Raw genomic sequence first — 26,214 nt, 5'->3', positions numbered from 1 at the left:
CACAGGGAACCACATAACCCCGTCACCGTGGGGTGCGTGCACATCACCCGTGACCATCGGGCGCGTGCACACAGGCGAAGCAAGCGCGAGCGCAAACTGTGGAAGGTGCAGCCAACCCCGTGGGGGCGCGCTCGTCTCTGGCGTGTGCGACACCCGCCTCTCCTGGTCGACGCGTGCACACAGCAGCAGGTGAGTTCGAAACCCCGCGAGCCGCCAGGGGTCTCGCGCGCGCGGGGGGCAACGTCATGACGTCCGAGGCAGGGCGTCCGGACGCGCGGCTGACGTAAGGAGGAGCGCGACGGGGCTGAGGGACCGGAGAGGGAGAGAGTGAGGAGCCATGACGGTGAGGTGAGTGAGGGTAGGGCGACTCCGTAGAGGCCAAATGGAGGGGGGGGGGCTATGGAGCCCGAACCGAGTGGGGAAGGGAGGGCCCGCGGAGGGTGAGTCGGGAGACCGGGCGAGGGCTCGGCAAGGAGGGTCTGCGGGGGCTGGGCCGGTTGGGCAAGAAAGGCCCGCGGCGCCGGACGGGGCTGGGGGTTGTCGGAGTCCGGGAAGTAGGACACAGCGGCACCCCTGGTCCAAACACACCACGTTCCCGGTCCCAAACAACCTCCCCCCCAGCCCCAAACATCTCCCCCAGCCCCAAACATCTCCCCCCAGCCCCAAACATCTCCCCCAGCCCAAACATCCTCCCCCCAGCCCCAAACATCTCCCCCCAGCCCCAAACATCTCCCCCCAGCCCCAAACATCTCCCCCAGCCCCAAACATCTCCCCCAGCCCCAAACATCTACCCCCAGCCCCAAACATCTCCCCCCAGCCCCAAACATCTCCACCCAGCCCAAACATCTCCACCCAGCCCCAAACATCTCCCCCCAGCCCCAAACATCTCCCCCCAGCCCCAAACATCTCCCCCCAGCCCCAAACATCTCCCCCCAGCCCCAAACATCTCCCCCAGCCCCAAACATCTCCCCCCAGCCCCAAACATATCCCCCCAGCCCCAAACATCTCCCCCCAGCCCCAAACATCTCCCCCCAGCCCCAAACAACTCCCCCCCCGGCCCCAAACATCTCCCCCAGCCCCAAACATCTCCCCCCAGCCCCAAACATCTCCCCCCAGCCCCAAACATCTCCCCCAGCCCCAAACATCTCCCCCAGCCCCAAACATCTCCCCCAGCCCCAAACATCTCCCCCCAGCCCCAAACATCTCCACCCAGCCCCAAACATCTCCCCCCTGCCCCAAACATCTCCCCCCAGCCCCAAACCTCCCCCCAGCCCCAAACATCTCCCCCCAGCCCCAAACATCTCCCCCCAGCCCCAAACATCTCCCCCCAGCCCCAAACATCTCCCCCCAGCCCCAAACATCTCCCCCAGCCCCAAACATCTCCCCCCAGCCCCAAACAACTCCCCCCCCCCGGCCCAAAACATCCTCCCCCCCAGGCCCCAAACATCCTCCCCCCCCAGGCCCCAAACATCCTCCCTAGGCCCCAAACATCCTCCCCCCCCAGGCCCCAAACATCCTCCCCCCCTCCCGGCCCCAAACAGCCTCCCCCCCGGCCCCAAAACATCAACATCCTCCCCCCCGGCCCCAAACATCCTCCCCCCCGGCCCTAAACATCCTCCCCCCCGGCCCCATACATCCTCCCCGCCCGGCCCCAAACATCCTCCCCCCCGGCCCCAAACATCCTCCCCCCCGGCCCCAAACATCCTCCCCCCCGGCCCCAAACATCCTCCCCCCCGGCCCCAAACATCCTCCCCCCCGGCCCCAAACATCCTCCCCCCCCCGGCCCCAAACATCCTCCCCCCGGCCCCAAACACCTCCCCCCGGCCCCAAACATCCTCCCCCCCGGCCCCCAAAATCCACCCCCGGCCCAAACATCCTCTCCCCCCGGCCCAAACATCTCCCCCGCCCAACTTCCTCCAACGCCAACCTCCTCCCCCCGGCCCCAAACATCCTCCCCCCCGGCCCCAAACATCCTCCCCCCCGGCCCCAAACATCCTCCCCCCCCGGCCCCAAACATCCTCCCCCCCGGCCCCAAACATCCTCCCCCCCGGCCCCAAACATCCTCCCCCCCGGCCCCCAAACATCCTCGCCCCCCCCCGGCCCCCCCCCCACCCCAACCATCCTCCCCCCCGGCCCCAAACATCCTCCCCCCGGCCCCAAACATCCTCCCCCCCGGCCCCAAACCATCCTCCCCCCGGTACCCCCCCTCCCCCCGGTACCCCTCGCTCCCCAGCGCCCCCCTCGCTCCCCAGCGCCCCCCTCGCTCCCCAGCGCCCCCCTCGCTCCCCAGCGCCCCCTCGCTCCCAGCCGCCCCCCTCGCTCCCCAGCGCCCCCCTCGCTCCCCAGCGCCCCCCCTCGCTCCCCAGCGCCCCCCTCGCTCCCCAGCGCCCCCCTCGCTCCCCAGCGCCCCCCTCGCTCCCCAGCGCCCCCCTCGCTCCCCAGCGCCCCCCCTCGCTCCCCAGCGCCCCCCTCGCTCCCCAGCGCCCCCCTCGCTCCCCAGCGCTCCCAGCGCCCCCCTCGCTCCCCAGCGCCCCCCTCGCTCCCCAGCGCCCCCCCTCGCTCCCCAGCGCCCCCCTCGCTCCCCAGCGCCCCCCTCGCTCCCCAGCGCCCCCCTCGCTACCCAGCGCCCCCCCTCGCTCCCCAGCGCCCCCCTCGCTCCCCAGCGCCCCCTCGCTCCCCCAGCGCCCCCTCGCTCCCAGCGCCCCCCTCGCTCCCCAGCGCCCCCCTCGCTCCCCAGCGCCCCCCTCGCCCCCCTCGCTCCCCAGCGCCCCCTCGCTCCCCAGCGCCCCCCTCGCTCCCCAGCGCCCCCCTCGCTCCCCAGCGCCCCCCTCGCTCCCCAGCGCCCCCCTCGCTCCCCAGCGCCCCCCTCGCTCCCCAGCGCCCCCCTCGCTCCCCAGCGCCCCCCTCGCTCCCCAGCGCCCCCCTCGCTCCCCAGCGCCCCCCTCGCTCCCCAGCGCCCCCCTCGCTCCCAAGCGCCCCCCTCGCTCCCCAGCGCCCCCCCTCGCTCCCCAGCGCCCCCTCGCTCCCAGCGCCCCCCTCGCTCCCCAGCGCCCCCCTCGCTCCCCAGCGCCCCCCTCGCTCCCAGCGCCCCCCTCGCTCCCCAGCGCCCCCTCGCTCCACAGCGCCCCCCTCGCTCCCCAGCGCCCCCTCGCTCCCCAGCGCCCCCCTCGCTCCCCAGCGCCCCCCTCGCTCCCCAGCGCCCCCCTCGCTCCCCAGCGCCCCCCTCGCTCCCCAGCGCCCCCCCTCGCTCCCCAGCGCCCCCCTCGCTCCCCAGCGCCCCCCTCGCTCCCCAGCGCCCCCCTCGCTCCCCAGCGCCCCCCTCGCTCCCAGCGCCCCCCTCGCTCCCCAGCGCCCCCCTCGCTCCCCAGCGCCCCCCTCGCTCCCCAGCGCCCCCTCGCTCCCCAGCGCCCCCCCTCGCTCCCCAGCGCCCCCCTCGCTCCCCAGCGCCCCCCTCGCTCCCCAGCGCCCCCTCGCTCCCCAGCGCCCCCCTCGCTCCCCAGCGCCCCCCTCGCTCCCCAGCGCCCCCCTCGCTCCCCAGCGCCCCCCCTCGCTCCCCAGCGCCCCCCTCGCTCCCCAGCGCCCCCCTCGCTCCCCAGCGCCCCCCTCGCTCCCCAGCGCCCCCCTCGCTCCCCAGCGCCCCCCTCGCTCCCCAGCGCCCCCCTCGCTCCCCAGCGCCCCCCTCGCCTCCCCAGCGCCCCCCTCGCTCCCCAGCGCCCCCCTCGCTCCCCAGCGCCCCCCTCCTCGCTCCCCAGCGCCCCCCCTCCGCTCCCCAGCGCCCCCCTCGCTCCCCAGCGCCCCCCTCGCTCCCCAGCGCCCCCCTCGCTCCCCAGCGCCCCCCTCGCTCCCCAGCGCCCCCCCTCGCTCCCCAGCGCCCCCCCTCGCTCCCCAGCGCCCCCCTCGCTCCCCAGCGCCCCCCTCGCTCCCCAGCAGCCCCCCTCGCTCCCCAGCGCCCCCCTCGCTCCCCAGCGCCCCCCCTCGCTCCCCAGCGCCCCCCTCGCTCCCCAGCGCCCCCCTCGCTCCCCAGCGCCCCCCTCGCTCCCCAGCGCCCCCCTCGCTCCCAGCGCCCCCCTCGCTCCCCAGCCGCCCCCCTCGCTCCCCAGCGCCCCCCTCGCTCCCGCGCCCCCTCGCTCCCCAGCGCCCCCCTCGCTCCCAGCGCCCCGGCGCCCCCCTCGCTCCCCGGCGCCCCCCTCGCTCACCCGGACGCCCCCTCGCTCCCCGGCGCCCCCTCGCTCCCCGGCGCCCCCGCGCCCCCCCGGCGCCCCCCGCGCCCCCCGCCGCCCCCCCGGCGGCCCCCCGCGCCCCCCGCGCTCCCCGGCGCCCCCGCGCTCCCCGGCATCGCTCCCCGGCGCCCCCCTCCCTCCCGCGCGCCCCCCTCCCTCCACGCGCGCCCCCCTCCCTCTCACGCGCGCCCCCCTCCCTCCACGCGCGCCCCCCTCCCTCACGCGCGCCCCCTCCCTCCACGCGCGCCCCCTCCTCCCTCCACGCGCGCCCCCCTCCCTCCACGCGCGCCCCCCTCCCTCCACGCGCGCCCCCCTCCCTCCACGCGCGCCCCCCTCCCTCCACGCGCGCCCCCCCTCCCTCCACGCGCGCCCCCCCTCCCTCCACGCGCGCCCCCCTCCCTCCACGCGCGCCCCCTCCCTCCACGCGCGCCCCCCTCCCTCCACGCGCGCCCCCTCCCTCCACGCGCGCACCCCCTCCCTCCACCGCGCCCCCCTCCCTCCACGCGCGCCCACCCTCCCTCCACGCGCGCCCCCCTCCCTCCACGCGCGCCCCCCTCCCTCCACGCGCGCCCCCCCTCCCTCCACGCTGCGCCCCCCTCCCTCCACGCGCGCCCCCCCTCCCTCCACGCGCGCCCCCCTCCCTCCACGCGGCTCTCCGCCCTCCCTCCACGCGCGCCCTCCCCTCCCTCCACGCGCAGCCCCCCCTCCCTCCACGCGCGCCCCCCTCCCTCCACGCGCGCCCCCCTCCCTCCACGCGCGCCCCCCTCCCTCCACGCGCGCGCCCCCCTCCCTCCACGCGCGCCCCCCTCCCTCCACGCGCGCCCCCTCCCTCCACGCGCGCCCCCCTCCCTCCACGCGCGCCCCCCTCCCCTCCACGCGCGCCCCCCTCCCTCCACGCGCGCCCCCTCCCTCACGCGCGCCCCCCCTCCCTCCACGCGCGCCCCCCTCCCTCCACGCGCGCCCCCCTCCTCCACGCGCGCCCCCCTCCCTCCACGCGCGCCCCCCCTCCCTCCACGCGCGCCCCCCTCCCTCCACGCGCGCCCCCCTCCTCCACGCGCGCCCCCCTCCCTCCACGCGCGCCCCCCTCCCTCACGCGCGCCCCCCTTCCCTCCACGCGCGCCCCCCTCCCTCCACGCGCGCCCCCCTCCCTCCCACGGCGCGCCCCCCTCCCTCCACGCGCGCCCCCCTCCCTCCACGCGCGCACCCCCTCCCTCCACGCGCGCCCCCCTCCTCCCGCGCGCCCCCCTCCCTCCACGCGCGCCCCCCTCCCTCCACGCGCGCCCCCCTCCCTCCACGCGCGCCCTCCCTCCCTCCACGCGCGCCCCCTCCCTCCACTGCGCCCCCTCCCTCCACGCGCGCCCCCTCCCTCCACGCGCGCCCCCCTCCCTCCACGCGCGCCCCCCTCCCTCCACGCGCGCCCCCCTCCCTCCACGCGCGCCCCCCCTCCCTCCACGCGCGCCCCCTCCCTCAACGCGCGCCCCCTCCCTCACGCGCGCCCCCCTCCCTCCACGCGCGCCCCCCTCCCTCCACGCGCGCCCCCCTCCCTCCACGCGCGCCCCCTCCCTCCACGCGCGCCCCCCTCCCTCCACGCGCGCCCCCTCCCTCACGCGCGCCCCCCTCCCTCCACGCGCGCCCCCCCTCCCTCCACGCGCGCCCCCTCCCTCCACGCGCGCCCACCCTCCCTCCACGCGCGCCCCCCTCCCTCCACGCGCGCCCCCTCCCTCCACGCCGCCCCCCTCCCTCCACGCGCGCACCCCTCCCTCCCACGCGCCCCCCTCCCTCCACGCGCGCCCCCCTCCCTCCACGCGCGCCCCCTCCCTCCACGCGCGCCCCCTCCCTCCACGCGCGCCCCCCTCCCTCCACGCGCGCACCCCTCCCTCCACGCGCGCCCCCTCCCTCCACGCGCGCCCCCCCTCCCTCCACGCGCGCCCCCCTCCCTCCACGCGCCTCCCCCTCCCTCCACGCGCGCCCCCCCTCCCTCCACGCGCCTCCCCCTCCCTCCACGCGCTCCCCCTCCCTCCACGCGCCACCCCTCCCTCCACGCGCGCCCCCCCTCCCTCCACGCGCCACCCCTCCTCCACGCGCCTCCCCCTCCCTCCACGCGCCTCCCCCTCCCTCCACGCGCCTCCCCCTCCCTCCACGCGCCTCCCCCTCCCTCCACGCGCCTCCCCCTCCTCCACGCGCCTCCCCCTCCCTCCACGCGCCTCCCCCTCCCTCCACGCGCCTCCCCCTCCCTCCACGCGCCTCCCCCTCCCTCCACGCGCCTCCCCCTCCCTCCACGCGCCTCCCCTCCCTCCACGCGCCTCCCCCTCCCTCCACGCGCCTCCCCCTCCCTCCACGCGCCTCCCCCTCCCTCCACGCGCCTCCCCCCCTCCCTCCACGCGCCTCCCCCTCCCTCCACGCGCCTCCCCCTCCTCCACCGCCTCCCCCTCCCTCCACGCGCCTCCCCCTCCCTCCACGCGCCTCCCCCTCCCTCCACGCGCCTCCCCCTCCCTCCACGCGCCTCCCCCTCCCTCCACGCGCCTCCCCCTCCCTCCACGCGCCTCCCCCTCCCTCACGCGCCTCCCCTCCCTCCACGCGCCTCCCCCTCCCTCCACGCGCCTCCCCCTCCCTCCACGCGCCTCCCCCTCCCTCCACGCGCCTCCCCCTCCCTCCACGCGCCTCCCCCTCCCTCCACGCGCCTCCCCCTCCCTCCACGCGCCTCCCCCTCCCTCCACGCGCCTCCCCTCCCTCCACGCGCCTCCCCCTCCCTCCACGCGCCTCCCCCTCCCTCCACGCGCCTCCCCCTCCCTCCACGCGCCTCCCCTCCCTCCACGCGCCTCCCCCTCCTCACGCGCCTCCCCCTCCCTCCACGCGCCTCCCCCTCCCTCCACGCGCCTCCCCCTCCTCCACGCGCCTCCCCTCCCTCCACGCGCCTCCCCCTCCCTCCACGCGCCTCCCCCTCCCTCCACGCGCCTCCCCTCCCTCCACGCGCCTCCCCCTCCCTCCACGCGCCTCCCCCTCCCTCCACGCGCCTCCCCCTCCCTCCACGCGCCTCCCCCTCCCTCACGCGCCTCCCCCTCCCTCCACGCGCCTCCCCCTCCCTCCACGCGCCTCCCCCTCCCTCCACGCGCCTCCCCCTCCCTCCACGCGCCTCCCCCTCCCTCCACGCGCCTCCCCCTCCCTCCACGCGCCTCCCCTCCCTCACGCGCCTCCCCTCCTCCACGCGCCTCCCCCTCCTCCACGCGCTCCCCCTCCCTCCACGCGCCTCCCCCCTCCCTCCACGCGCCTCCCCCTCCCTCCACGCGCCTCCCCCTCCCTCCACGCGCCTCCCCCTCCCTCCAGCGCCTCCCCCTCCCTCCACGCGCCTCCCCTCCCTCCACAGCTCCCCTCCCTCCACGCGCCTCCCCCTCCCTCACGCGCCTCCCCCTCCCTCCACGCGCCTCCCCTCCCTCCACGCGCCTCCCCCTCCCTCCACGCGCCTCCCCCTCCCTCCACGCGCCTCCCCCTCCCTCCACGCGCCTCCCCCTCCCTCCACGCGCCTCCCCCTCCCTCCACGCGCCTCCCCCTCCCTCCACGCGCCTCCCCCTCCCTCTCCTCCACGCGCCTCCCCCTCCCTCCACGCGCCTCCCCCCTCCCTCCACGCGCCTCCCCCTCCCCTCCACGCGCGTCCCCCTCCCTCCTACGCGCGTCCCCCCTCCCTCCACGCGCGTCCCCCTCCCTCCACGCGCGTCCCCCCTCCCTCCACGCGCGTCCCCCTCCCTCCACGCGCGTCCCCCTCCCTCCACCACGCGCGTCCCCCCTCCCTCCACGCGCGTCCCCCCCCCCCTCTCGCTCCCACGCGCGTCCCCCCCCCCCTCTCGCTCCCCTTTCTGGATCCCAATCGTTTTTCTGCCCCTCCCTCCCTCCAAAACCCAGTCTAACCGTTGATTGGGTTGTTGCTTTTGTTTTCATGCATGATAATTTCCATCTGGGCATTTTCATTGTGCAGGAATGTGCAGTTTACCTGATACTTGCTGTGTCTATCAAACCCCTTCAATTTGAATGAATTTCTCTTCTTCAACTAATGTTTGAAACCCCCAATGATAGTGTTGGGCAAAAATAGAGAAGGGAAATCTAAACCCTGATTCCTGCCTGTAACAAATTCGTTTGAGTAAGTGTGGATGTGTGAACTCAGTGTAGTTGTTTCCACCATAATAGTGTGGATCTCCCAGTGGTCACCTATTTCAATCCCCAACCCCATTCCCTTGCTGACATGTCTCTGCATGTTTTCATGCACTGCCAGACTGAGGTCACCCACAAGTTGGAGGAACATCGCTTCATTTTCCATCTGGGTACCTTCCAACCAAATGGCATGAACAGCAACTTCAGTTAAACCCACCCCCTCTTCCCCTGTGGTCCCCTTGCTCTCTCTCCTGCCCTCTGGTTGGCATAGTAGTTAGCGGAACACCTTTACAGTGCTATCGATCAGGACATGGTTCGATTCCAGCGCTGTCTGTAAGGAGTTTGAATGTTCTTCCGTGTCTGTGTGAGTTTTCCACAGGGGGCTTTGGTTTTCTCCCCGATAGGCGGCAGGGACAGCTGGCGGGGGCTGTCAAGAGGTGGCCGATGCGGGCTGTGGCAGCCTCACCAGGCCACTTCGTCCTTCGGGGCTGTTCTCTGTGGCTCAAAACGCGGCAGAGCAATGGCTGTCTTCCCTACCCATAATCTCCCTTGCAGTTGGAACTGTTCTGGGAAACAGAGTGGTTCCAGCTGCATGGGGGATTATGAGTAGGGAAAAGGGTCATTGCTGCGTATTTATGATGGGTGGCTGTACGGCACCTGTTGCCCCACCTCCATCGGATCCAGACGGCGCTACGAGGCACTGCTCGACATGAATGAGACGCTGGAACAGCCTTTTAGGGCTGCTCTATGAAAGGGAAGTTTTATCTTTTCCATCCGCGCTTGTCTCTAGGCCTTAAGGCTGGCTACAGGAGCGAATGGGAAAGTAAGAAATTGCCTTTCAGTCAGCAGTCCTAAAAGGCTACTCCAGAGTCCCATTCATATGGAGAGGTGCCTCGTAGCTCCCTCCAGATCCGATGGAGGCAGGGCGACTGGTGCCATAGTGCCACTCATCATAAATACACGGCAGAGCAATGGCCGTCTGCCCTACCCATAACCCCCAGGCAGCTGGGACTGCTCTGTGGTTCCCAGAACAGTTCCAGCTGTATGGGGGATTATGGGTAGGGAAGATGGCCTATGCTGTGCCGTATTTTGAACTGCAGAGTGTGGCCCCAAAGGCCAAAGCGACCCGCGTGACTCTCACAGCCTGCACTGGCCACCCTCTGACGGCTCCCGCCGGCCCCTGCTGCCCTGCCGGCCTCTGCTGACAGCTTCCGTGCCCCGAAGGCTCATGCTGCCCTGCCGCCTCTGCCTTGGAGGGAGAGGGGTGAGTGGGGAGATGGGACATGGGCTGACGGCGTCATCAGTTCTCCCCTATGGGCTGACGGCGTCATCAGTCCTCCCCTAACCAGCTGCTTGCAGTAGCTATACATTCAGAAGGCGGAGTGCAGCGCTCTGCCGATTATTCTTCCCCACAGTAGCTATACATTCAGGTGGCGGAGCGCAGCGCTCTGCCGATTATTCTTCCCCGAGAAGGGTTGGTATTGGCACCTTGCAGCCAACCACAGCGCATTCAGGAAGGTACATCTTTAGGTGTAAGGGCAAAGAACCTCCCCCTTTACAAACGAGTGTTTGGTCTACCTGAAAGTGTCTTCTATCTGTCTGTCTCTCTCTTCCCCTCTCCCTCTCACTTTCCCTCTGTCTCCTTTCATAGACTGAAAATCTTCTTTCTTATCATAGCTAATTAGTTGGTCTGGACTCCACCCCGTCCTCAATTCATTCTCTTACATCTTACACCCTGTTCTCTGCTCATGCCTGAAATGTTGGTAATATATCTTTACCTCCTATGGACGCTGTGAGACCAGCTGAGTTCCTCCGGCATTTCTGTGTGTTTTTTACTACTTCCCAGCATCTGTAGACTTTCATGTTTCACTAAGGAATTAGTGCGCCTAATTTTGATTGTTGTTCAAATCTCTCTTCTTGGGTCATTGATGTATGTTTACAATGTCAGTTTCTGTGTCAGTCTGTTCATGGACTGCGGTAGCTCCCAGATTTTCTTTATCCATTGTCCAAATCTAGAGAAGGAGATATTTCTACAGTTAAGGAATTCCAAAGACAAAGATAGAAGCCTAATAGCCTGATAGAAGCTTAATAGCCTGAATACGCATGTGATTGTCCGATCTTAGAAGCTAAGCAGGCTCAGGGCTGGCCAGTACTCAGAGGGGAGACCGCCTGGGAACACCAGGTTGCTGTAGGTTTCTGTGAGGGGCGCTGGACTCTCTGTCTGCCTTATGGTAGACAAAAGTTAAAGAATTTCATGTGATACTTGTACATTGGCAATAATGGAACCTTTTACCTTTACAAAAGCTCTCAGTGCGTGTATCTGAAATTTTGCAGACTTGGTGTTATATTTGACCCTGAGTTCACCTTCAGACCATGTGTCCGTGCTATCATTAAGACTGGCTATTTCTAAGCTTGTGTCATCAATGGACTCCACCTGGTTGCATCACTGTCGGGTAGGGAGGTGCCAATGCCCATTTCAGGGAAAAATCTCCAGAGGGTTGTTAACTCAGCCTGCAACATCACGGGCACCAGAGTTCACCCCGTCAGGACATGTAGGAGGGGTTTGTCTTAAGAAAGCAGCCTCTGTCCTCAAGGACCCCCACCACCCAGGCCTCATGCCCTCTTCACGCTGCTACCAGCAGGTACAGGAGGTTGAAGACGAGCACCCAGTGGCGCGCGCAAGGACAGCTTCTTCCCCACTGTCGTCAGATTCCTGAATGGACAATGAACCTCAGACACGGCCTCACTTTCTCCTATTTGTTTATTTTTGAAGTGTAATTTACAGCAATATTTGTCCTGTGATGTTGCCGCAAAACAGCAAATCTCGTGACACATCAACGGCAGTAAGTTCTGATTCTCCTGCCTCAACCCAACTGCGAAAACTCACCTCTGCTTTGATTACCTCCAGATATGATTATTGCTTCCCAGCCTTGTCCACAAAACCCTTTCATGGTCTTCCCTCTACCTAGTTTCTTTTGATTTCTCTGTTCTGCCGAGCTCCAGTTTTCACCTCTTGGTTAACCCCACAACTTCCAATGTGCCACCTGGCCCCAGGAATTCCCATCCTTATCCTCTCAGACTTTCTCTTTAAACTTAAGAACTCCCTCTTTAACCGAGCTTTGGGCTTTCTTACGTTGACCATAAGAGAGGCAGAGAGAATCACTGGAGTCTCCCCACCGCCCCCCACCACCAAATCAACATGATCTGCTGGAATTGTTGTCTAAAGAGAGCACGCAAAATCATTGAGGACCCCTTGTTGGATCCAGGAGGATCAGAGCCAGCACCACCAGGCTGAGGAACAGCTTTCCATGGGCAGTGAGAATGCTGAACGACCAAGGAACTGCTCACACTGACCCTCCGAGACTCTCAAATTCATGAAACTTTATTTGTACATATGAATACTTGTCCTGCATATGTTTTGTGTGTCTGTATGTGTTATGTCTGGTTCTGTGTCTGCATGTTTTGCACCGAGGACCAGAGAACACACTGTTTTGTCAGGTTGTCAGATGACAATAAACTTAACTTGACTGTTGCACTTACATGTTAACTTTCAGTGATTCATTAATTACCTCAGAGTCAGAATTTATTGTCATAAACATGTCACAAAATTTGTTGTTTTGCATTACAGGAGCAAATATTGCTATAAATTTTTAAAAAATAATTTTTAAAAATAAATAAATTTGTCCAAAAAGAAAAGAAAGTGAGGCAGTGTCTGTGGTTCATTGTCCGTTCAGAAATTTGATGGAGATGGGGAAACGGTCCTTGTACCGCTGGGTCCTCGACTTCAGGCTCCTGTACCTCCTTCCCAATGGTAGCATGGTGGTGAGGGTCCTTGAGGATAGAGGCTGCTTTCCTGAGACACCACCTCTTGTAGATGTCCTCGACGGAGTGGAGGCTGGTGCCTGTGATGGCGCTGGCCGAGTTCATGGCTCCCTGTCATCCTTTCCCATCCCGTCCTGTGCATTGGCTCCTCCATACCAGATGATGCACAGTCAGAATGGTCTCCACGGTACACCTGTGGATGTTTGGAAGAGTCTTTGGCGACTTTCTGAATCTCCTCAAACTCCTCATGAAGTAGTCTCTGATTGTCAATACCTTTTACACCCTCAATATTATTCTTTTCATTTTCTTCTTCAGAATGGGGATTTTGCCAACTTCAGGATTGTTGTCACAGAACATATATGCTTGACATCACATACAACTCTGGGATTCTTTTTTCTGCAGATGAGGCAGAATTACCACTTATTTATTTATTATGGCTATAGTACTTGTCCTGCACATGTATTGTCTGTCTCTATATGCGTTGTGTCTATGTGTTTTGCACCAAGGACTGGAGAATGCTGTCTTGGTGGGTCATACTTGTTCAATCAGATGACAATAAAATTGACTTATTGGTAGTGTGAACAAACGTACACAGCATATACATGTAAACAAATAACTGTGAACAGATAATGAATGTAAACAAACTGCAATGCAGAGAATTAAAAAAATCAATAAAGTGCACAAGTAAGAGTCCTTAAATGAGTCCCTGATTGAGTTTGTTGTGGAGGAGTCTGATGGTGGAGGGGGAGCAGCTGTTCCTGAACCTGGTGGGGTGAGTCTTGTGGCATCGAGACCTCCTTCCTGATGGCAGCAGCGAGAACAAAGCGTGTGCTTAATGATGCAAGTGCCCTCTGATGGACCCCACCATTAATTACAGCCAGATCCAAATTTGACCACCTCCATACCCCATTAAGAAGGACCCAAAGCCCTTTGTTTCTTTCTCGACAAGAGGTCTAACCAGTCACCCTTCACCACCACCCTCCTCTGCCTGGTAGAACTTGTGCTCACCCTCAATAACCTCCTTTGACTCATCCACTTTGTTAAAGAATTAGCCATGGGTACTCGCATGGGTCCCAGCTATGCCTGTCTTTTTGTTGGCTACGTGAAGCAATCCATACTGCAAGCCTACTCAGGCAAGTCTCTTCAACTCTTCCTCCGCTATACTGATGACTACATTAGTGCTGCCTCATGCATCCGTGATGAGCTCGTCAACTTTGTTCACTTTGCTGCGAACTTCCACCCTGTCCTCAAATTAACTTGGTTCATCTCCAGCAACACTTTCCCCCCCCCACCCTTGACCTCTGATTCCATCTTTCTACAGATTTTTTTTTTTTACAAACCAACCAATTTTCACAACTACCTTGACTACACATCTTCACTCCCAGTCTCCTGTCAGGATTCTATTCCTTCCTCTCGATTCCTTCGTCTCCATCGTGTTTGATCTCAAGATGAGGTCTTCTAGATTGTTCAAGATGTCCTCCTCCTTCAAAAGACATGGCTTCCCCTCTACCACAATCAATTCAGCTCTTATTGTCATCTCCATTTCCTGCACATCTGCCCTGGCCCCTCTGCCCCCAGGTGCAAGAAAAACAGAATTTCCTTTGTCCTCACCTATCACTCTGCCAGCCTCTGCATCCAGCATATTATCTACAATTTGCATCACCTACCACATTTTCCCACCGCCCAACACATCTTGCCCTCTCCACCTTACGTGGGGGCCACTCCATCCATGACTCCCTTGTCCAGTCATCCCTTTCCACTAATCGCTCCTTTGGCATCTTTCATTCAGGAAGCGGCAGATTTGCGCCAACACCTCCCTCGCCAGCATTCGGGACCCAAAAAGTCCTTCCAATGAAGCATCAATTTCACTTATGAATATGCGGGAGTGATCCACTGCATCCATTGTGACCTCTTCGTCGGAGAAACTGGTCGCAGACTGGGAGATCGGTTCATTGAGCACCTTCGCTTTGTCCACTTCAGTGACCGGGACCTCCCACTGACCAACTATTTCAATTCTCTGCTCCAAGTTCACTGGTTGCAGGCAATTCTTCTCCTGTGCACAGAATTTAACATTTATAAAGTCTATTCTCCCTTTACTTAATAAAGTTATAATAATTGTTTCAAAGTCTCCAATATCTTAACTCTATTATACTTATACAGCACATTCATTTAATTACATTGTCAATCAATACCACACAAATATATGGATAGCAATGACTGATTAGGAATAGTTAACATGGCTTTGTGTGTGGTAGGTCATAGGGTAGGAAAATTCATGAAGGAAAGGCTGTGGATGTCTTCTACGTGGATAAGGTCTCCCACGGGAGGTGAGTCAGGAAGGTTCAGACACTCGGTGCTCACGGTGAGGTAGTAAACTGGATTCGATGTTGGCGGACGGTTGCTTCTCAGACTGGAGGCCTGTGACCAGTGGTGGGCCTCAGGGACTAGTGCTGGGACCATTGTTGTTTGTCATCTATATCAATGATCTGGATGATAATGTGGTAAATTGGATCAGCAAATTGGCAGATGACACTATGATTGGAGGTGGTGTGGACAGCGAGGAAGGCTTTCAAACCTTTCGGAGGGATTTGGACCAATTGTAAAAATGGCAGATGGAATTTAATGTAGATACCTGTGAAGTGTTGCATTTTGAAAGGACATACGCTGTAAATGGTCGGGCACTGAGGAGTGCTGTAGAACAGAGATCTGGGAGTGTGGATACATAATTCCCTGAAAGTGGTGTCACAGGTGGATAGGGTTGTAAAGAGAGCTTTTGGCCTTCATCAATCAGAGTATTGAGTCCAGGAGTTGGGATGTTGTGGTAAAGTTGTATAAGACATTGGTGAGGCCAAATTTGGAGCATTGAGTGCAGTTTTGGTCGCCGAACTACAGGAAAGATTGAAAGAGTGCAGGATGCACTCTTTACTGGGATGCTGCCGTTACTTCAGGAACTAAGTTACAGGGAAAGGTTAAACAAGTTAGGACTTTATTCCCCGGAGCATAGAAGAATGAGGTGAGATTTGATCGAGGTATTTAAAAAAATGAGAGGGACAGACAGAGTAAATGTAGATAGGCTTTTTGTACTGAGGGTAGATGAGATACAAACCAGAGGACATGGGTTAAGAGTGAAAGGGGAAAAGTTTAGGGGAGAACATGAGGGGGAACTTCTTCACAGAGAATGATGGGAGTATGGAACGAGCTGCCATCTGAAATGGTGATCAAGGGCTCAGTTTTAACACTTAAAAAGAGTTTGGGCAGGTATATGGATGGGAGGAGTATGAAGGAATATATACTGGGTGCAGATCAGTGGGACTTGGCACAGACTAGAAGAGTTCGAAGGGCCTGTTTCTGTGCTCTAATGTTCTATGGTTGTAACACATCTATTTTTTAATCTGCAGGTATATCGAAGGCATGCAAGATAATATCCAAAGAAGGAAACGCTGTGGGTAACTCACCTTTAACGTGAAGAATCATTTCCCCCCCCCCTGAACCAAGAGCAGCTCTGTTTCAGTTAGAGGATGGACTTCAGAGGGAGGAGAATGAAGGCTCTATCGGCTGAAGGCTGGTTCCTCGAACAGAAGACATACATTGCTGCAGAGCAGGTGCGGGAGAAACAGCAGGAAGATGGGAGCTACACTTTTGCCAACCATGCCGCCTGGAACAATCTTTCAAAGAAGAGGAAAGTAGCCTCTGAAGATCTGCCAAAGTGTTCTGTGAGTGACTGGGGCATGGTGTCTGGCTGGCAGCTTGCAGGATGCCGTGTTCCACGTGACCGGGCCACCGGCACTTGGGCTCGTTTCAAGCAGGCAGGGAACAATTGCAACTTTGTCAGCCCCCCTGCCAGGTGCAGTCAGCATGCGCCGGCTGCTGGTATGGGTAAGCAGGGATTGCAGCACAGGAGTGGACATGACACAGCCCCCTGCGTTAGGCCGAGGCGCAGGCGGTTTCAGAAGAGGCGAAAGCTGGTCCAGGCACTCCACATGCTGCTGTACCACCGCATCTCTCCCTTGACCTTCCACTGGAGGATCTGGAGCTTGTTCTCGGGGAAACGGCGAGCCGCTAAGATTCGGGCCACCAAGCATGGCTTGCCCCAAACCCCACAGCTAGCAGGCCATGTCATGGAAAGCGGAGGGAGCGAATGTCGTCCAAAATACCTCGAACCCGATGAACTGCTCCGATCTGACCTGCCCAGCTTGGGTCGGTTTGTTGAGGGCCACAGAGCTTCCCACTTACTGGAGGGAAGCAACAGCCTGTGGCCAAAGGCAGCCAGCAGGAACCCCAGCACAAGGCTGCAGGGTCCAGCTGCCACCAACTGTCAGTCCTTGCCTACAGACTACAGGCTCTTGACTCAAGCAACTCCCTTTGGGAAAGTCAACAGTCCTTCTGCAGGCTCAGTCCTGCTCAGGGGAAGTATTTCGGCTGACTTTCCAGAGACGCCAAAGGAAGAGCTGAGCATCTTTCTGCAGAGTAGCCACCGCGGACTTCTGGGAGCTGGCCGAGCGTCTGGGGGCGCAGACCACGGAGAGGGTGCGAGGCTACTGGGCAGGATGAACATGGACCGGGACCACCTGCTATACGCCCGCCTCATGGCGGCTCGGCAGAAAGACGCTCTTCAGCTTGAAGCCGGTGGGGATACGTCAGCCCACGGCTCCGTTGGCCTTGGTGCTGAAGAGCAAGCAAGAGGGATTACGGTGAACCGCACAAAACCAGCAGAAGTGGGGAGCTCCAACCGGGCGTCAGGCTCTAGCACTGGAGGTAGTTACTGTGTTTACTGAAATTCAGGGAGCAGGAGAAACCTATTGAAGGTTTCAGTTGACCATGTGGTAAACACAAAGGTCTGCAGACACCGTGGTTGAAGTAAAAAGACAAAGCTGGAGAAACTAAGCAGATTAAATGGTGTCCTTTATACCACAAAGATAAAGATATGTAACCAACATTTTGGGCTTGAGTCCTTCACCAAGATATGATAGGACCTTGATGAAGGGCTCAAGCTGAAAACGATGTTCACTGTTTTACCTACTGAGTCTCTTCAGCATTGTGTTTTTACTTGATTACACCATGCCCTTTTGATCGGGAGCTGCCAATTATCACTGACTTCAATGTTGGCAACAATTGAGATGCTACTTTCCACAAAACAGCTGGTGGTCCAGTTCGCAGTAGTTCTCCTTTCATCTAATTCTACAGGGAATGACTCCGGGCTGGGTGAACGTCTCAGGTTGTCATTGGTCTCGTTGAAACCGCGCCATTCTATTCATCCTTCTCCCCTGTGACCTGCGAGAACCCGTCTGATCCCCTTTGCACTCAAAGTTCACTGTGTCTAGCACCTTGCAGACAGGTCGTAAGTTCTCTGAATCAATCAAAAGGTTTCCTATTGTCCCTTTTGTATCCTTTCCCCCAGGTTTTAAAATTTAAATTAAGATATAGAGCACAGTAACTGGCCCTTTCGGCCCATGTGCTTGTGACACCCAATTACACCCCCCCCCCCTCCCACCACAGTACATTTTTGGAGGGTGGGAGGAAACCCACACAGACACGGGGATAACTCTACAGATAGCGCAGGATTCAAACCTTGTTCCCGATCCTGGGCACTGTAACAGCGTTCCACTCTCCATTTCACTAACAGTGCCGCCCACATTTTCCATCTGTTTCTCCCAGTCTGAATCCATGATGGGCTTGCTCCCTGTCTAACCCTGAACCAGAAATTGCTTATCCTTGGAACCAGTCATTTTATCTTGCACACACTCTAGGGCTTTCTTCCCGAATACCACAAGACCAGGTGATCACACAGCAGAAACCTCTCACCTTTGCAAATTTATTAAAGTGCCAGCGACCTGAGTTCAAATCCAGCACTGTCTGTAGGGAGTTTGTAGTTCTCTCCATGTACAGGGCCCTGGTGAGACCTCACCTGGAGTATTGCATCCAGTTCTGGTCCCCATATTTAAGAAAGGACATACTTGCTATGGAGGGAGTGCAGCGCAGATTTACATGGTTAGTTCCCGGGATGGCAGGATTGAGGATAGGTTAGAAAGACTGGGATTATATGCGATGGAGTTTAGAAGGATGAGGGGAGACATGATTGAGGTATTGGTATTTAGGATTATCAAAGGGCTTGACAAGGTGAAATCAGTACATGTTCCCAATGATGGGAGAGACTAGGGGGCATATTTTAAGAATACAGGGAAGGCCATTTAAGACAGAAATTAGGAGAAATTTTTTTTTACCCAGAGAGTTGTGGATCTGTGGAATGCATTGCCACAGAGGGTAGTGGGGGCAGATTCATTGGATAGATTTAAGAGAGAGTTGGATAAGGCTCTTGTGGGAAGGGGAGTTAAGGGTTATGGGGATAAGGCTGGGATTGATTATTGAAAGAGAAAGATCAGCCATGATCCGATAAATGGCGGTGCTGGCTCGACGGGCCAATTGGCCTACTCCAGCACCTAATGGCTATTGTCCATGTCTTCATTGGTTTCCTCTGACCATCGAAAACATTGTAGGTTAATTTGGGTATAATTGGGCAGCATGGGTTTAAATAGCTGGAATTAGTTTCTATCGTGCTATAAATATCAAAAATCTGCCGTCAAAAAAACTCGAAGGCCCTGTTTGCACTACCCTTGAGGAAGAGAATTCTGAAGACTTGAATCTTTCACAGTAATAAACTTTCCTCATCTGTGGCTTAAATAAGCAACTCCCTTGTCTATAAACTGTGGCTGAACCAGTGTTTGCCTGTTTATGAAGCCCAGGATCCCATCTGCACAGAGCTTCATGGATTTGACCAGCAACATCATTTAAAATCCTCTATTGACTGTGTCACCTCTCCTCTCTATTGAGAATGGAGTTCATTCAAGTCATTCAAAGGGTCTTCCAGTCTTGCGGGGATGGAGGGGTGCTTGTGGTCAGTGGCAGTGATGTTCAACAGCATGTTTTGCCATTTAAGAAGCCGTTTGTTGTTCGGGTCATTTATGAAGCATGGAGTTTTTTTCTGGGCAACATTGTAGGGGCAGGGTGAGATGGGGAATATGTTGGCACCAGTAACCCAAAAGACCCACAAAACTTTGCGCCTCAACTTGTTGGTGGGCACCGCAATGAGGATTTTGCTTTGAGCAACTGTTGATATTTCTCTGCTGCCTGGATTCTCAGGAAAAGGACTGTTGGACTTGAGGAAACCAACTGTTGACCAACTGTGATGTTTAGGCTCCATGCCAGGCGATAAACACATCTAGCCTATTGGGTGAATTACTCCTCCAGGTAACAGTTGCCAAAGCCCACACCACCAAAACCCCTAGCAAAAGAATATGCTGACTCCACTACAGCAATATAGCCCATACCACTTTGGAGGACCAGAACCACTGCCATTTACACTGCTCCCACATTTCTACCATTTGTGGCATGGGGTTCCAGTTCTGTGTCTTCTACACTGATTCCTTTAGTGGTGTTTAGTGAACAAGTCCACACCAAATTATCTGGGTGCATTCTTAGTTGTAATGGAAAAGCAATGCCAAAGTGGGCTGACATAGCTCAGAAGAGAAAACCATTTAACAAATCAGGAGTCTTCCAGCAGTTTCAGTTTTATTGGAGAGTGGTGTAAGTCCTCTTAGTAAGAATCAAGGTGAAATCAGCTTGGGATCTCCCAACCAAATACATCTTGTGAAAAGCATGCCAGGGCTGGCTGCACACTCCAAGCTCCTGGAGTGATGGCCAATATGTATTACCCCAATAAGGCTAGTCAGTCCTGCAAACTTACAAAACAAAAAATTGGATTCTGCCTAATCTTACCTTTCATCCTCAGCCCATAGCCTGAGAGTATTATGGCAATTCGTGTGCTCATCTGGGTACCTTCTAAATTTAATTATTTTAATTCTATTACAGCTTAGTAACAGGCCATTTTGACCCATGAGCCCATACTATCCAATTGACCTACAACCCCTGTATGTTTTAAAGGGTGAGAATCTTGGAAGAAACTCATGCAGACACGGGGAGAACATGTCCTCACAGACAGCACTAGTTTTGAACCCTGCTTGCTGGCGCTGTAACAGCGTTGTGCTAACTGCTGCACTAACCATGCTGCCCCAAATGTGGTGAGGAGTTTTCCCTCTGCTGCCTTCCCACATCCCCACTGTCCTTGTGTGAAAAATAGTTGTCTTGAACTCTCCTCTAATCCTTCTGCACCACCTTAAGTCCACACCTCCAAATTACTAACCTCTCTGCTGAGAGCAAACTTTGTTCCTGATGACCTGATCAATGCCCCTTAATTTTATACATCGTGGCTACTGTATATACTTGTGTAATCATCAAATTTTTGGACCAATTTTTCTGGTCAGATTTGGGGGGGGGGAGGGGTCAACTTATACAAGTTGTACTTTTGACCACGACAAATACCTGCATTGTTCAAGGCATTGGGAGCTTGGATGAACATGCAGCTGGGGCCTAGCAGTGATTATGTGGCTGGGGCGTCAGGAGTTCCGATGGGTGGGCAGCCAGGGTGAGGGTATCAGGATGGGCGGGCGACTGAGGTGAGGATTTGTGGTCAGGGCTTCAGGAGCGTGGATAGGCAGGCAGCTGAGGCTTAGAAAAGAGCCTGTGGTGGGGGATTGGAAGCTCGGATGGTGGGCATCCAGGGTGAGGATCTGCAGTCGGAAGTTCCAGTGGGTGGGCGGCCAGGGCCAAAAAATAGTGTGGGGGGGGGCAGTTGACCTTTACACAGTATCGATGATTACACAAGTACATACGGTTAGTCTTTCCCTCATCTGGTTCAAAACACCTCACCTGTTTAGCCACTCAGCCGCAAATTTCACAGCCCTGGCAACATCCACCTGAATCCCCTCTGCAGTGCTGTAATGCCCTTGCTGTGCGGTGTGACTAGATCGGTGTGAGGCGTCATTACTGAAGCATGATCTGATTCGGCAAAGCATTCCTCTGTGTCTCTGGTGTTGTGCTGAGGAGTGCTTTGGGCTTGAAATCCAGTCACCTGAGGGACCAGCTTCGTTTCACTAGGGATCCTTGTCGATCAGAGGGGCTCTGACTTCAGAGGTCCGCAGTCCCTATGTAATCGCTACACTCCCCAATGATGCTTTGCGATTGAACTTTCTGCTTTCAGATACGCCTGAAGTAAATGGGCACCCGCCAAGTGACCCGGATGAAGCTCCCAGGTCGGAGGGCAACGATCCACGGCATTGTGTGGCTGGAGAAGACAACGCCATTGTCATCAGCCATGTATGCAGCATTGGATCCCAGATGGCCGAGCAGCTGTTTGGCAGTGAGGAGGACAGCAGGGAGGGCAGCGCAGCGAGCACAAGCAAGCACAAGCGTCTGTCTGATGCTCAAGTCACCGGGGCTGGAGATTCTGAGACCGAGGGAGCTGGTGCTGAGCAACCCAAGAGCAGTGATAGACCCGGTGCAAACCACGTGTCAGCAATGAGTGATGAGCACATAGCTTGCATTCATGGTAAGGAGAGAGGCCATGGTAAACCAGAGCATGTCAATCTGAAGCCATTTCGCTGCACTGTCGCATGACATCAGGGGGTTTCCCAGTTTGGGTCCTAGGGCAGGATGGGTTTCAGTGAAGACAAGCTGGACTTGGGGAGCACGGCAGTGCTGAGGGAACTCTGCACTGTGTGAGGAGTGGTGCTGAGAGAGTTCTGCATTGTGGGAGGGGCAGTACAGAGGGAGTCCTGCATTGTAGGAGGGGCAGTACTAAGGGAGCCCCATATTGTGGGAGGGGAAGAATTGACGGAGGGGCAGAACTGAAGAAGCAGCTGTATTTTGAATGCATCTTTCAAATACAGTGTTAAACTTCTGTTCCTTTCTGTTTCCGCAGCACACAACAATTCTACAACACAAAAATATGGCCCATTCCAACCAAGCTATGGCTCTGATTTAAAAGTACAGTACTGCTGTAACATACTTCAATGCTGAGGTGGGGGAAGGTTTTTGAAAATGCCTCAGTGAGGATGTAGAGTGCAATCGCAGTCTGCCCTATGCCAGTCAGAGTGGGCAAGCCCTGGAGTTCACTTTAGGGTTCCTTACTTGAGTGTTATTTTCCTGCTGTCCAATTCTAGTATTCCTCTGCAAAATATGTGGAGTAGACAGGGATAACATCCGCTTTACCACCATTGAGGGTTTGTGCACAAAACAGCTTTAGTGGAGACTGATTTCTTTTCCCATGAGCATGGATTTTCCTTTGTAGGTCTGCTGGATGAGTATATCCAAGCGTATGGCAGTCTAATTCCCCTGCACACTGATGAGGTCATTGAGAAGCTACAGGATGTCTTTGAAGAAGACTTTGCAACACCCCACAGGTACGTGATCTGGTATAAGTGTTACTTCCATGTAAAACTGGGGTGTATAAAAATACTTTGTTCAAAGCAGAATGAAGATAGAGGAGTCACGTGATGGAGTAGTGGCCGGTAGGGGAACTCCAGCCCTCTCCAGAAAAGTTAAAAAAAGGTAGGGAAAAAACAAAGTCACTAACACATAAACCATAACAAATTGAAAGTGAAAGTGTGGAGAAAATGGCAGCAAAGAAAGAAAAACCAAAAACAACGGGAAGAAAAGAAGGAAGGAAGGACGTCGGAGGAGGAAGGTGAAGGCCTTAGCAATACGAGGAGGCCCGCCGTGGAGAGAGAAGCCTGCTCCCTGAGGTCAGTGGAAAGCCCGAACTCAGGACTACAAAGATGGCTCATGAAGCCAAACAAAAGTGCGCGATGCACAAGACAAAAACAACATCGACGGGAGGGGGGACCAGCTGAGGAGTAAATCTCCACAGCTGAAACAGACAAGTATAACACCACAGCAAGACTCTCAACAGGAAAACATAGAAAAATAACGGGAACAAGAAGGAAGAGAATAAAAATAGGAAATCAAAGAAACAACAGATGACCAACCCAGAGGAAGAAGACCAACACCAAAACACTTTTAATAAAAATAAGAAGAACAAAAATACCCAACAAAATAAAACAAACAACCCAACAAGAAAACCAGAAGAGACAGAGGTAAAGGACACAGATCCTGGAGTGGACTCAGAAGAAGAGGAGGGAGAACAGAGAGAAATGGAAGATGAAGGGAAGGGCAAGTACATGGATATATATTTTTTTAAAGAATATATGGAAACAGTAAAAGAATGGCAGACACAAGAATTCAGTGAAATAAAAAGTACAGAAGAAAAAATGAATAGATTAGAAATGATTATGACAGATATAGGAAAAAGAGTTGACAAGGTGGAAGAACAAGAAACAGCCATAGAAATGGAAGTAGATGACAAAAAAGAAATTAGAATAATCTGATAAAAAAGTTAAGGAAACACAGGACCTGTTAGGTCAGAAGATAGATATAATGGAAAATTATAATAGAAGAAACAATATAAAGCTAGTGGGCCTTAAGGAAGATGAAGAAGGCAAAAATATAAAAGAATGGATCCCCAGGGTCCTGGTAAGACCAGAATTACAGGAAGAAATGGAAATAGAAAGGACACACAGAACATTAGCCTCTAAACCACAACCACAACAAAAACCAAGATCCATTCTAGTAAAATTCCTAAGATATACAAGAGAAAATATATTGGAGAAGGCAATGAAAAAAATAAGAGAAGACAAAAAAACCACTAGAATACAAGGGTCAAAAAAATTTTTTCTATCCAGATATAAGTTTTGAACTCCTGAAGAAGAGGAAGGAGTTTAACGCAGCAAAAACGACCCTATGGAAAAAAAGTTATAAATTTATGTTAAAATACCCAGTGGTACTTAAATTAGTTATTCTGGGGCAGCACAGCAAACTATTCTCGGATCCGCAAAAAGCACGAAAATTTGCAGAACAACTACAAAACAAACAGATGAAGAGATGTAACAAGAACAAAAATGACAACAAACTATATATAAATATATAAAAATAAGAGTATAAGTAAGAACTAGAAGGGAAAGAAAGGGAAGAAAGGAAGTAAGAGAGTGACCTTTGTTATATATGAAGATTAAAATCTTTTCTTGGGGGGGCTGGGTGGGGAAGAATAATAGTCACTGCGAAATCAGTTGACGCTTGCGAGCGGATTCGCAAATCCAAATGGAGAGGGGAGATGTGGTTGCCCGACAAGGGACAAAGGGCAACTCAGAAAGGGGAGGGACTATTGGGGGTTAAAGGAATTTTAGATATGAGAATAGTGGAAATATTTTATGTTTTAGAAATGTTGTCTTATAATGTGTTCAAAAAAAGAAAGCAGAAATGGATAAGAAGGGAAGGTGGTGATGAGGAAATGGAAAGGAAAGATAAACAAAGTATGATATGACTATGTTGAAATATATGATTTTAAATATTAATGGAATACATAACCAAATCAAAAGGAAGAAACTTAAATTTACTGAAAAAAGAAAAAAATGATATAGCATTCGTACAAGAAACACATCTAACTGAAGTGGAACACAAGAAATTAAAGAGAGATTGGATAGGACATGTAACAAATGAAGGATAGAAATACAAGAGATATTAAAAAACTACCAAACAATAAAACACAAGGAGAGGATGGATTTCCAATAGAATTCTATAAAACATTTAAAGACTTATTAATTCCTCCCTTCCTGGAAGTAATCAACCAGATTGATAAAACACAAAACATACCAGATTCATGCAAAACAGCAATAATTACAGTAATACCAAAGACAGGGAAAGATCCACTAGCACCAGCGTCATATAGACCAATATCTCTACTTAACACAGATGATAATATAATAGCTAAAATGTTAGCAAACAGATTGGCCGACTATGTACCAAAAATAGTAAATCTAGACCAAACTGGATTCATTAAAAAAAGATGAACAACGGACAATATCTAAATTTATTAACTTAATTCATGCAGTAGAAGGAAATAAAACTCCAACAGTAGCGGTTGCTTTAGACGCAGAGAAGGCCTTTGACAGGGTAGAATGGAATTATTTATTCAAAGTACTACACAAATTCAGCCTACCACAGAAATATATTAATTGGATTAAAGCATTATATAAGGGGCCATTGGCGAAAGTGACAGTAAATGGATATATATCAAAACAATTTAACTTAAGTAGATCAACAAGGCAGGGATGTCCACTATCTCCCTCACTGTTCGCGTTAGCTATAGAACCACTAGCAGAATTGATAAGAACAGAAAATAAAATAAGAGGGATAAAAATAAAAGAGGAGTATAAAATCAGTCTATTTGCAGATGACCTTATAATATACTTAACAGAACCAGAAATATCAATAAAAGAATTACATAGGAAATTGAAGGAATATGGAGAAGTATCGGGGTACAAGATCAACGCAAATAAAAGTGAAGCAATGCCAATGAATAATGCGGATTTCACAAAGTTTAAGAAGGAATCACCATTTAGATGGCAAACACAAGCAATACGATACCTAGGTATACAACTAAATAAAAATCTTGGTCATCTATATAAACTAAATTATCATGCATTAATGAAAAAATTACAAGACGACTTAGAGCATTGGAAAGACTTACCACTAACACTGATAGGAAGGATAAACTGTATTAAAATGAACATTTTTCCAAGGATACAATACCTATTTCAGTCATTACCAATTCACCTAACTGAGAAATTCTTGAAGGAGCTAAAGAAAATAATAAGGAAATTCTTATGGAAAGAGGGGAAGCTGAGGATAGCACTAGATAAATTAACAGAATGGTACAAACAACGAGGCTTACAACTACCAAACTTTAAGAATTATTATAGAGCCGCACAATTAAGGTACCTATCAGATTTTTATCAAACAAGGGAAAAACCGGACTGGACGAGACTAGAATTAGATAAAATAGGGGAAAAGATACCTGAACACATACTATATAAATGGGACGAAAAATTGGTGCAACGTAGGAATTCACCGGTATTGCATCATCTACTCAACATTTGGAAGAAGATTCACGTAGAAAGGAATAAAACAAATTACCAACTACCAAAACTAATATTGACGCAAAATCAACTAATCCCTTTCACAATAGATAACCTTTCCTTCAGAGAATGGGAGAGAAAAGGGATCAAAAGAATAGAAAATT

At 55.6% G+C, this 26,214-nt stretch overlaps 2 protein-coding genes across 3 annotated transcripts in view; one reads left to right on the top strand and one right to left on the bottom strand.

The window, feature by feature from the left end:
- Positions 1–258: 258 nt before the first annotated feature.
- LOC138754977 (uncharacterized) overlaps positions 259–26,214 on the top strand; it is a 92,078-nt gene continuing 66,122 nt past the window's right edge. Inside the window, exons 1-4 of one of the 2 annotated variants that reach the window (XM_069920077.1) lie at positions 259–343; positions 15,584–16,940; positions 21,280–21,627; positions 22,369–22,480. In XM_069920077.1, the coding sequence (XP_069776178.1) occupies positions 15,704–16,940; positions 21,280–21,627; positions 22,369–22,480 (1,697 nt within the window). In that variant the 5' untranslated portion in view covers positions 259–343; positions 15,584–15,703. Of the gene's footprint in view, positions 349–15,583; positions 16,941–21,279; positions 21,628–22,368; positions 22,481–26,214 lie in introns of both variants that reach the window. The other variant, XM_069920075.1, reaches the window with a different exon arrangement.
- On the bottom strand, positions 1,607–3,274 carry LOC138753061 (keratin, type I cytoskeletal 9-like; the record flags this gene model as incomplete). Its single annotated transcript, XM_069915653.1, has 2 exons — positions 1,607–2,338; positions 3,224–3,274. Coding segments are annotated over 2 exons (783 nt in total), but the record flags the coding sequence as incomplete, so codon positions are not given.

This window comes from Narcine bancroftii, chromosome 2 (genome assembly GCF_036971445.1).
Source record: "Narcine bancroftii isolate sNarBan1 chromosome 2, sNarBan1.hap1, whole genome shotgun sequence".
Taxonomy (NCBI): domain Eukaryota; kingdom Metazoa; phylum Chordata; class Chondrichthyes; order Torpediniformes; family Narcinidae; genus Narcine; species Narcine bancroftii.
This window is presented reverse-complemented; position numbering and strand designations above follow the sequence as displayed.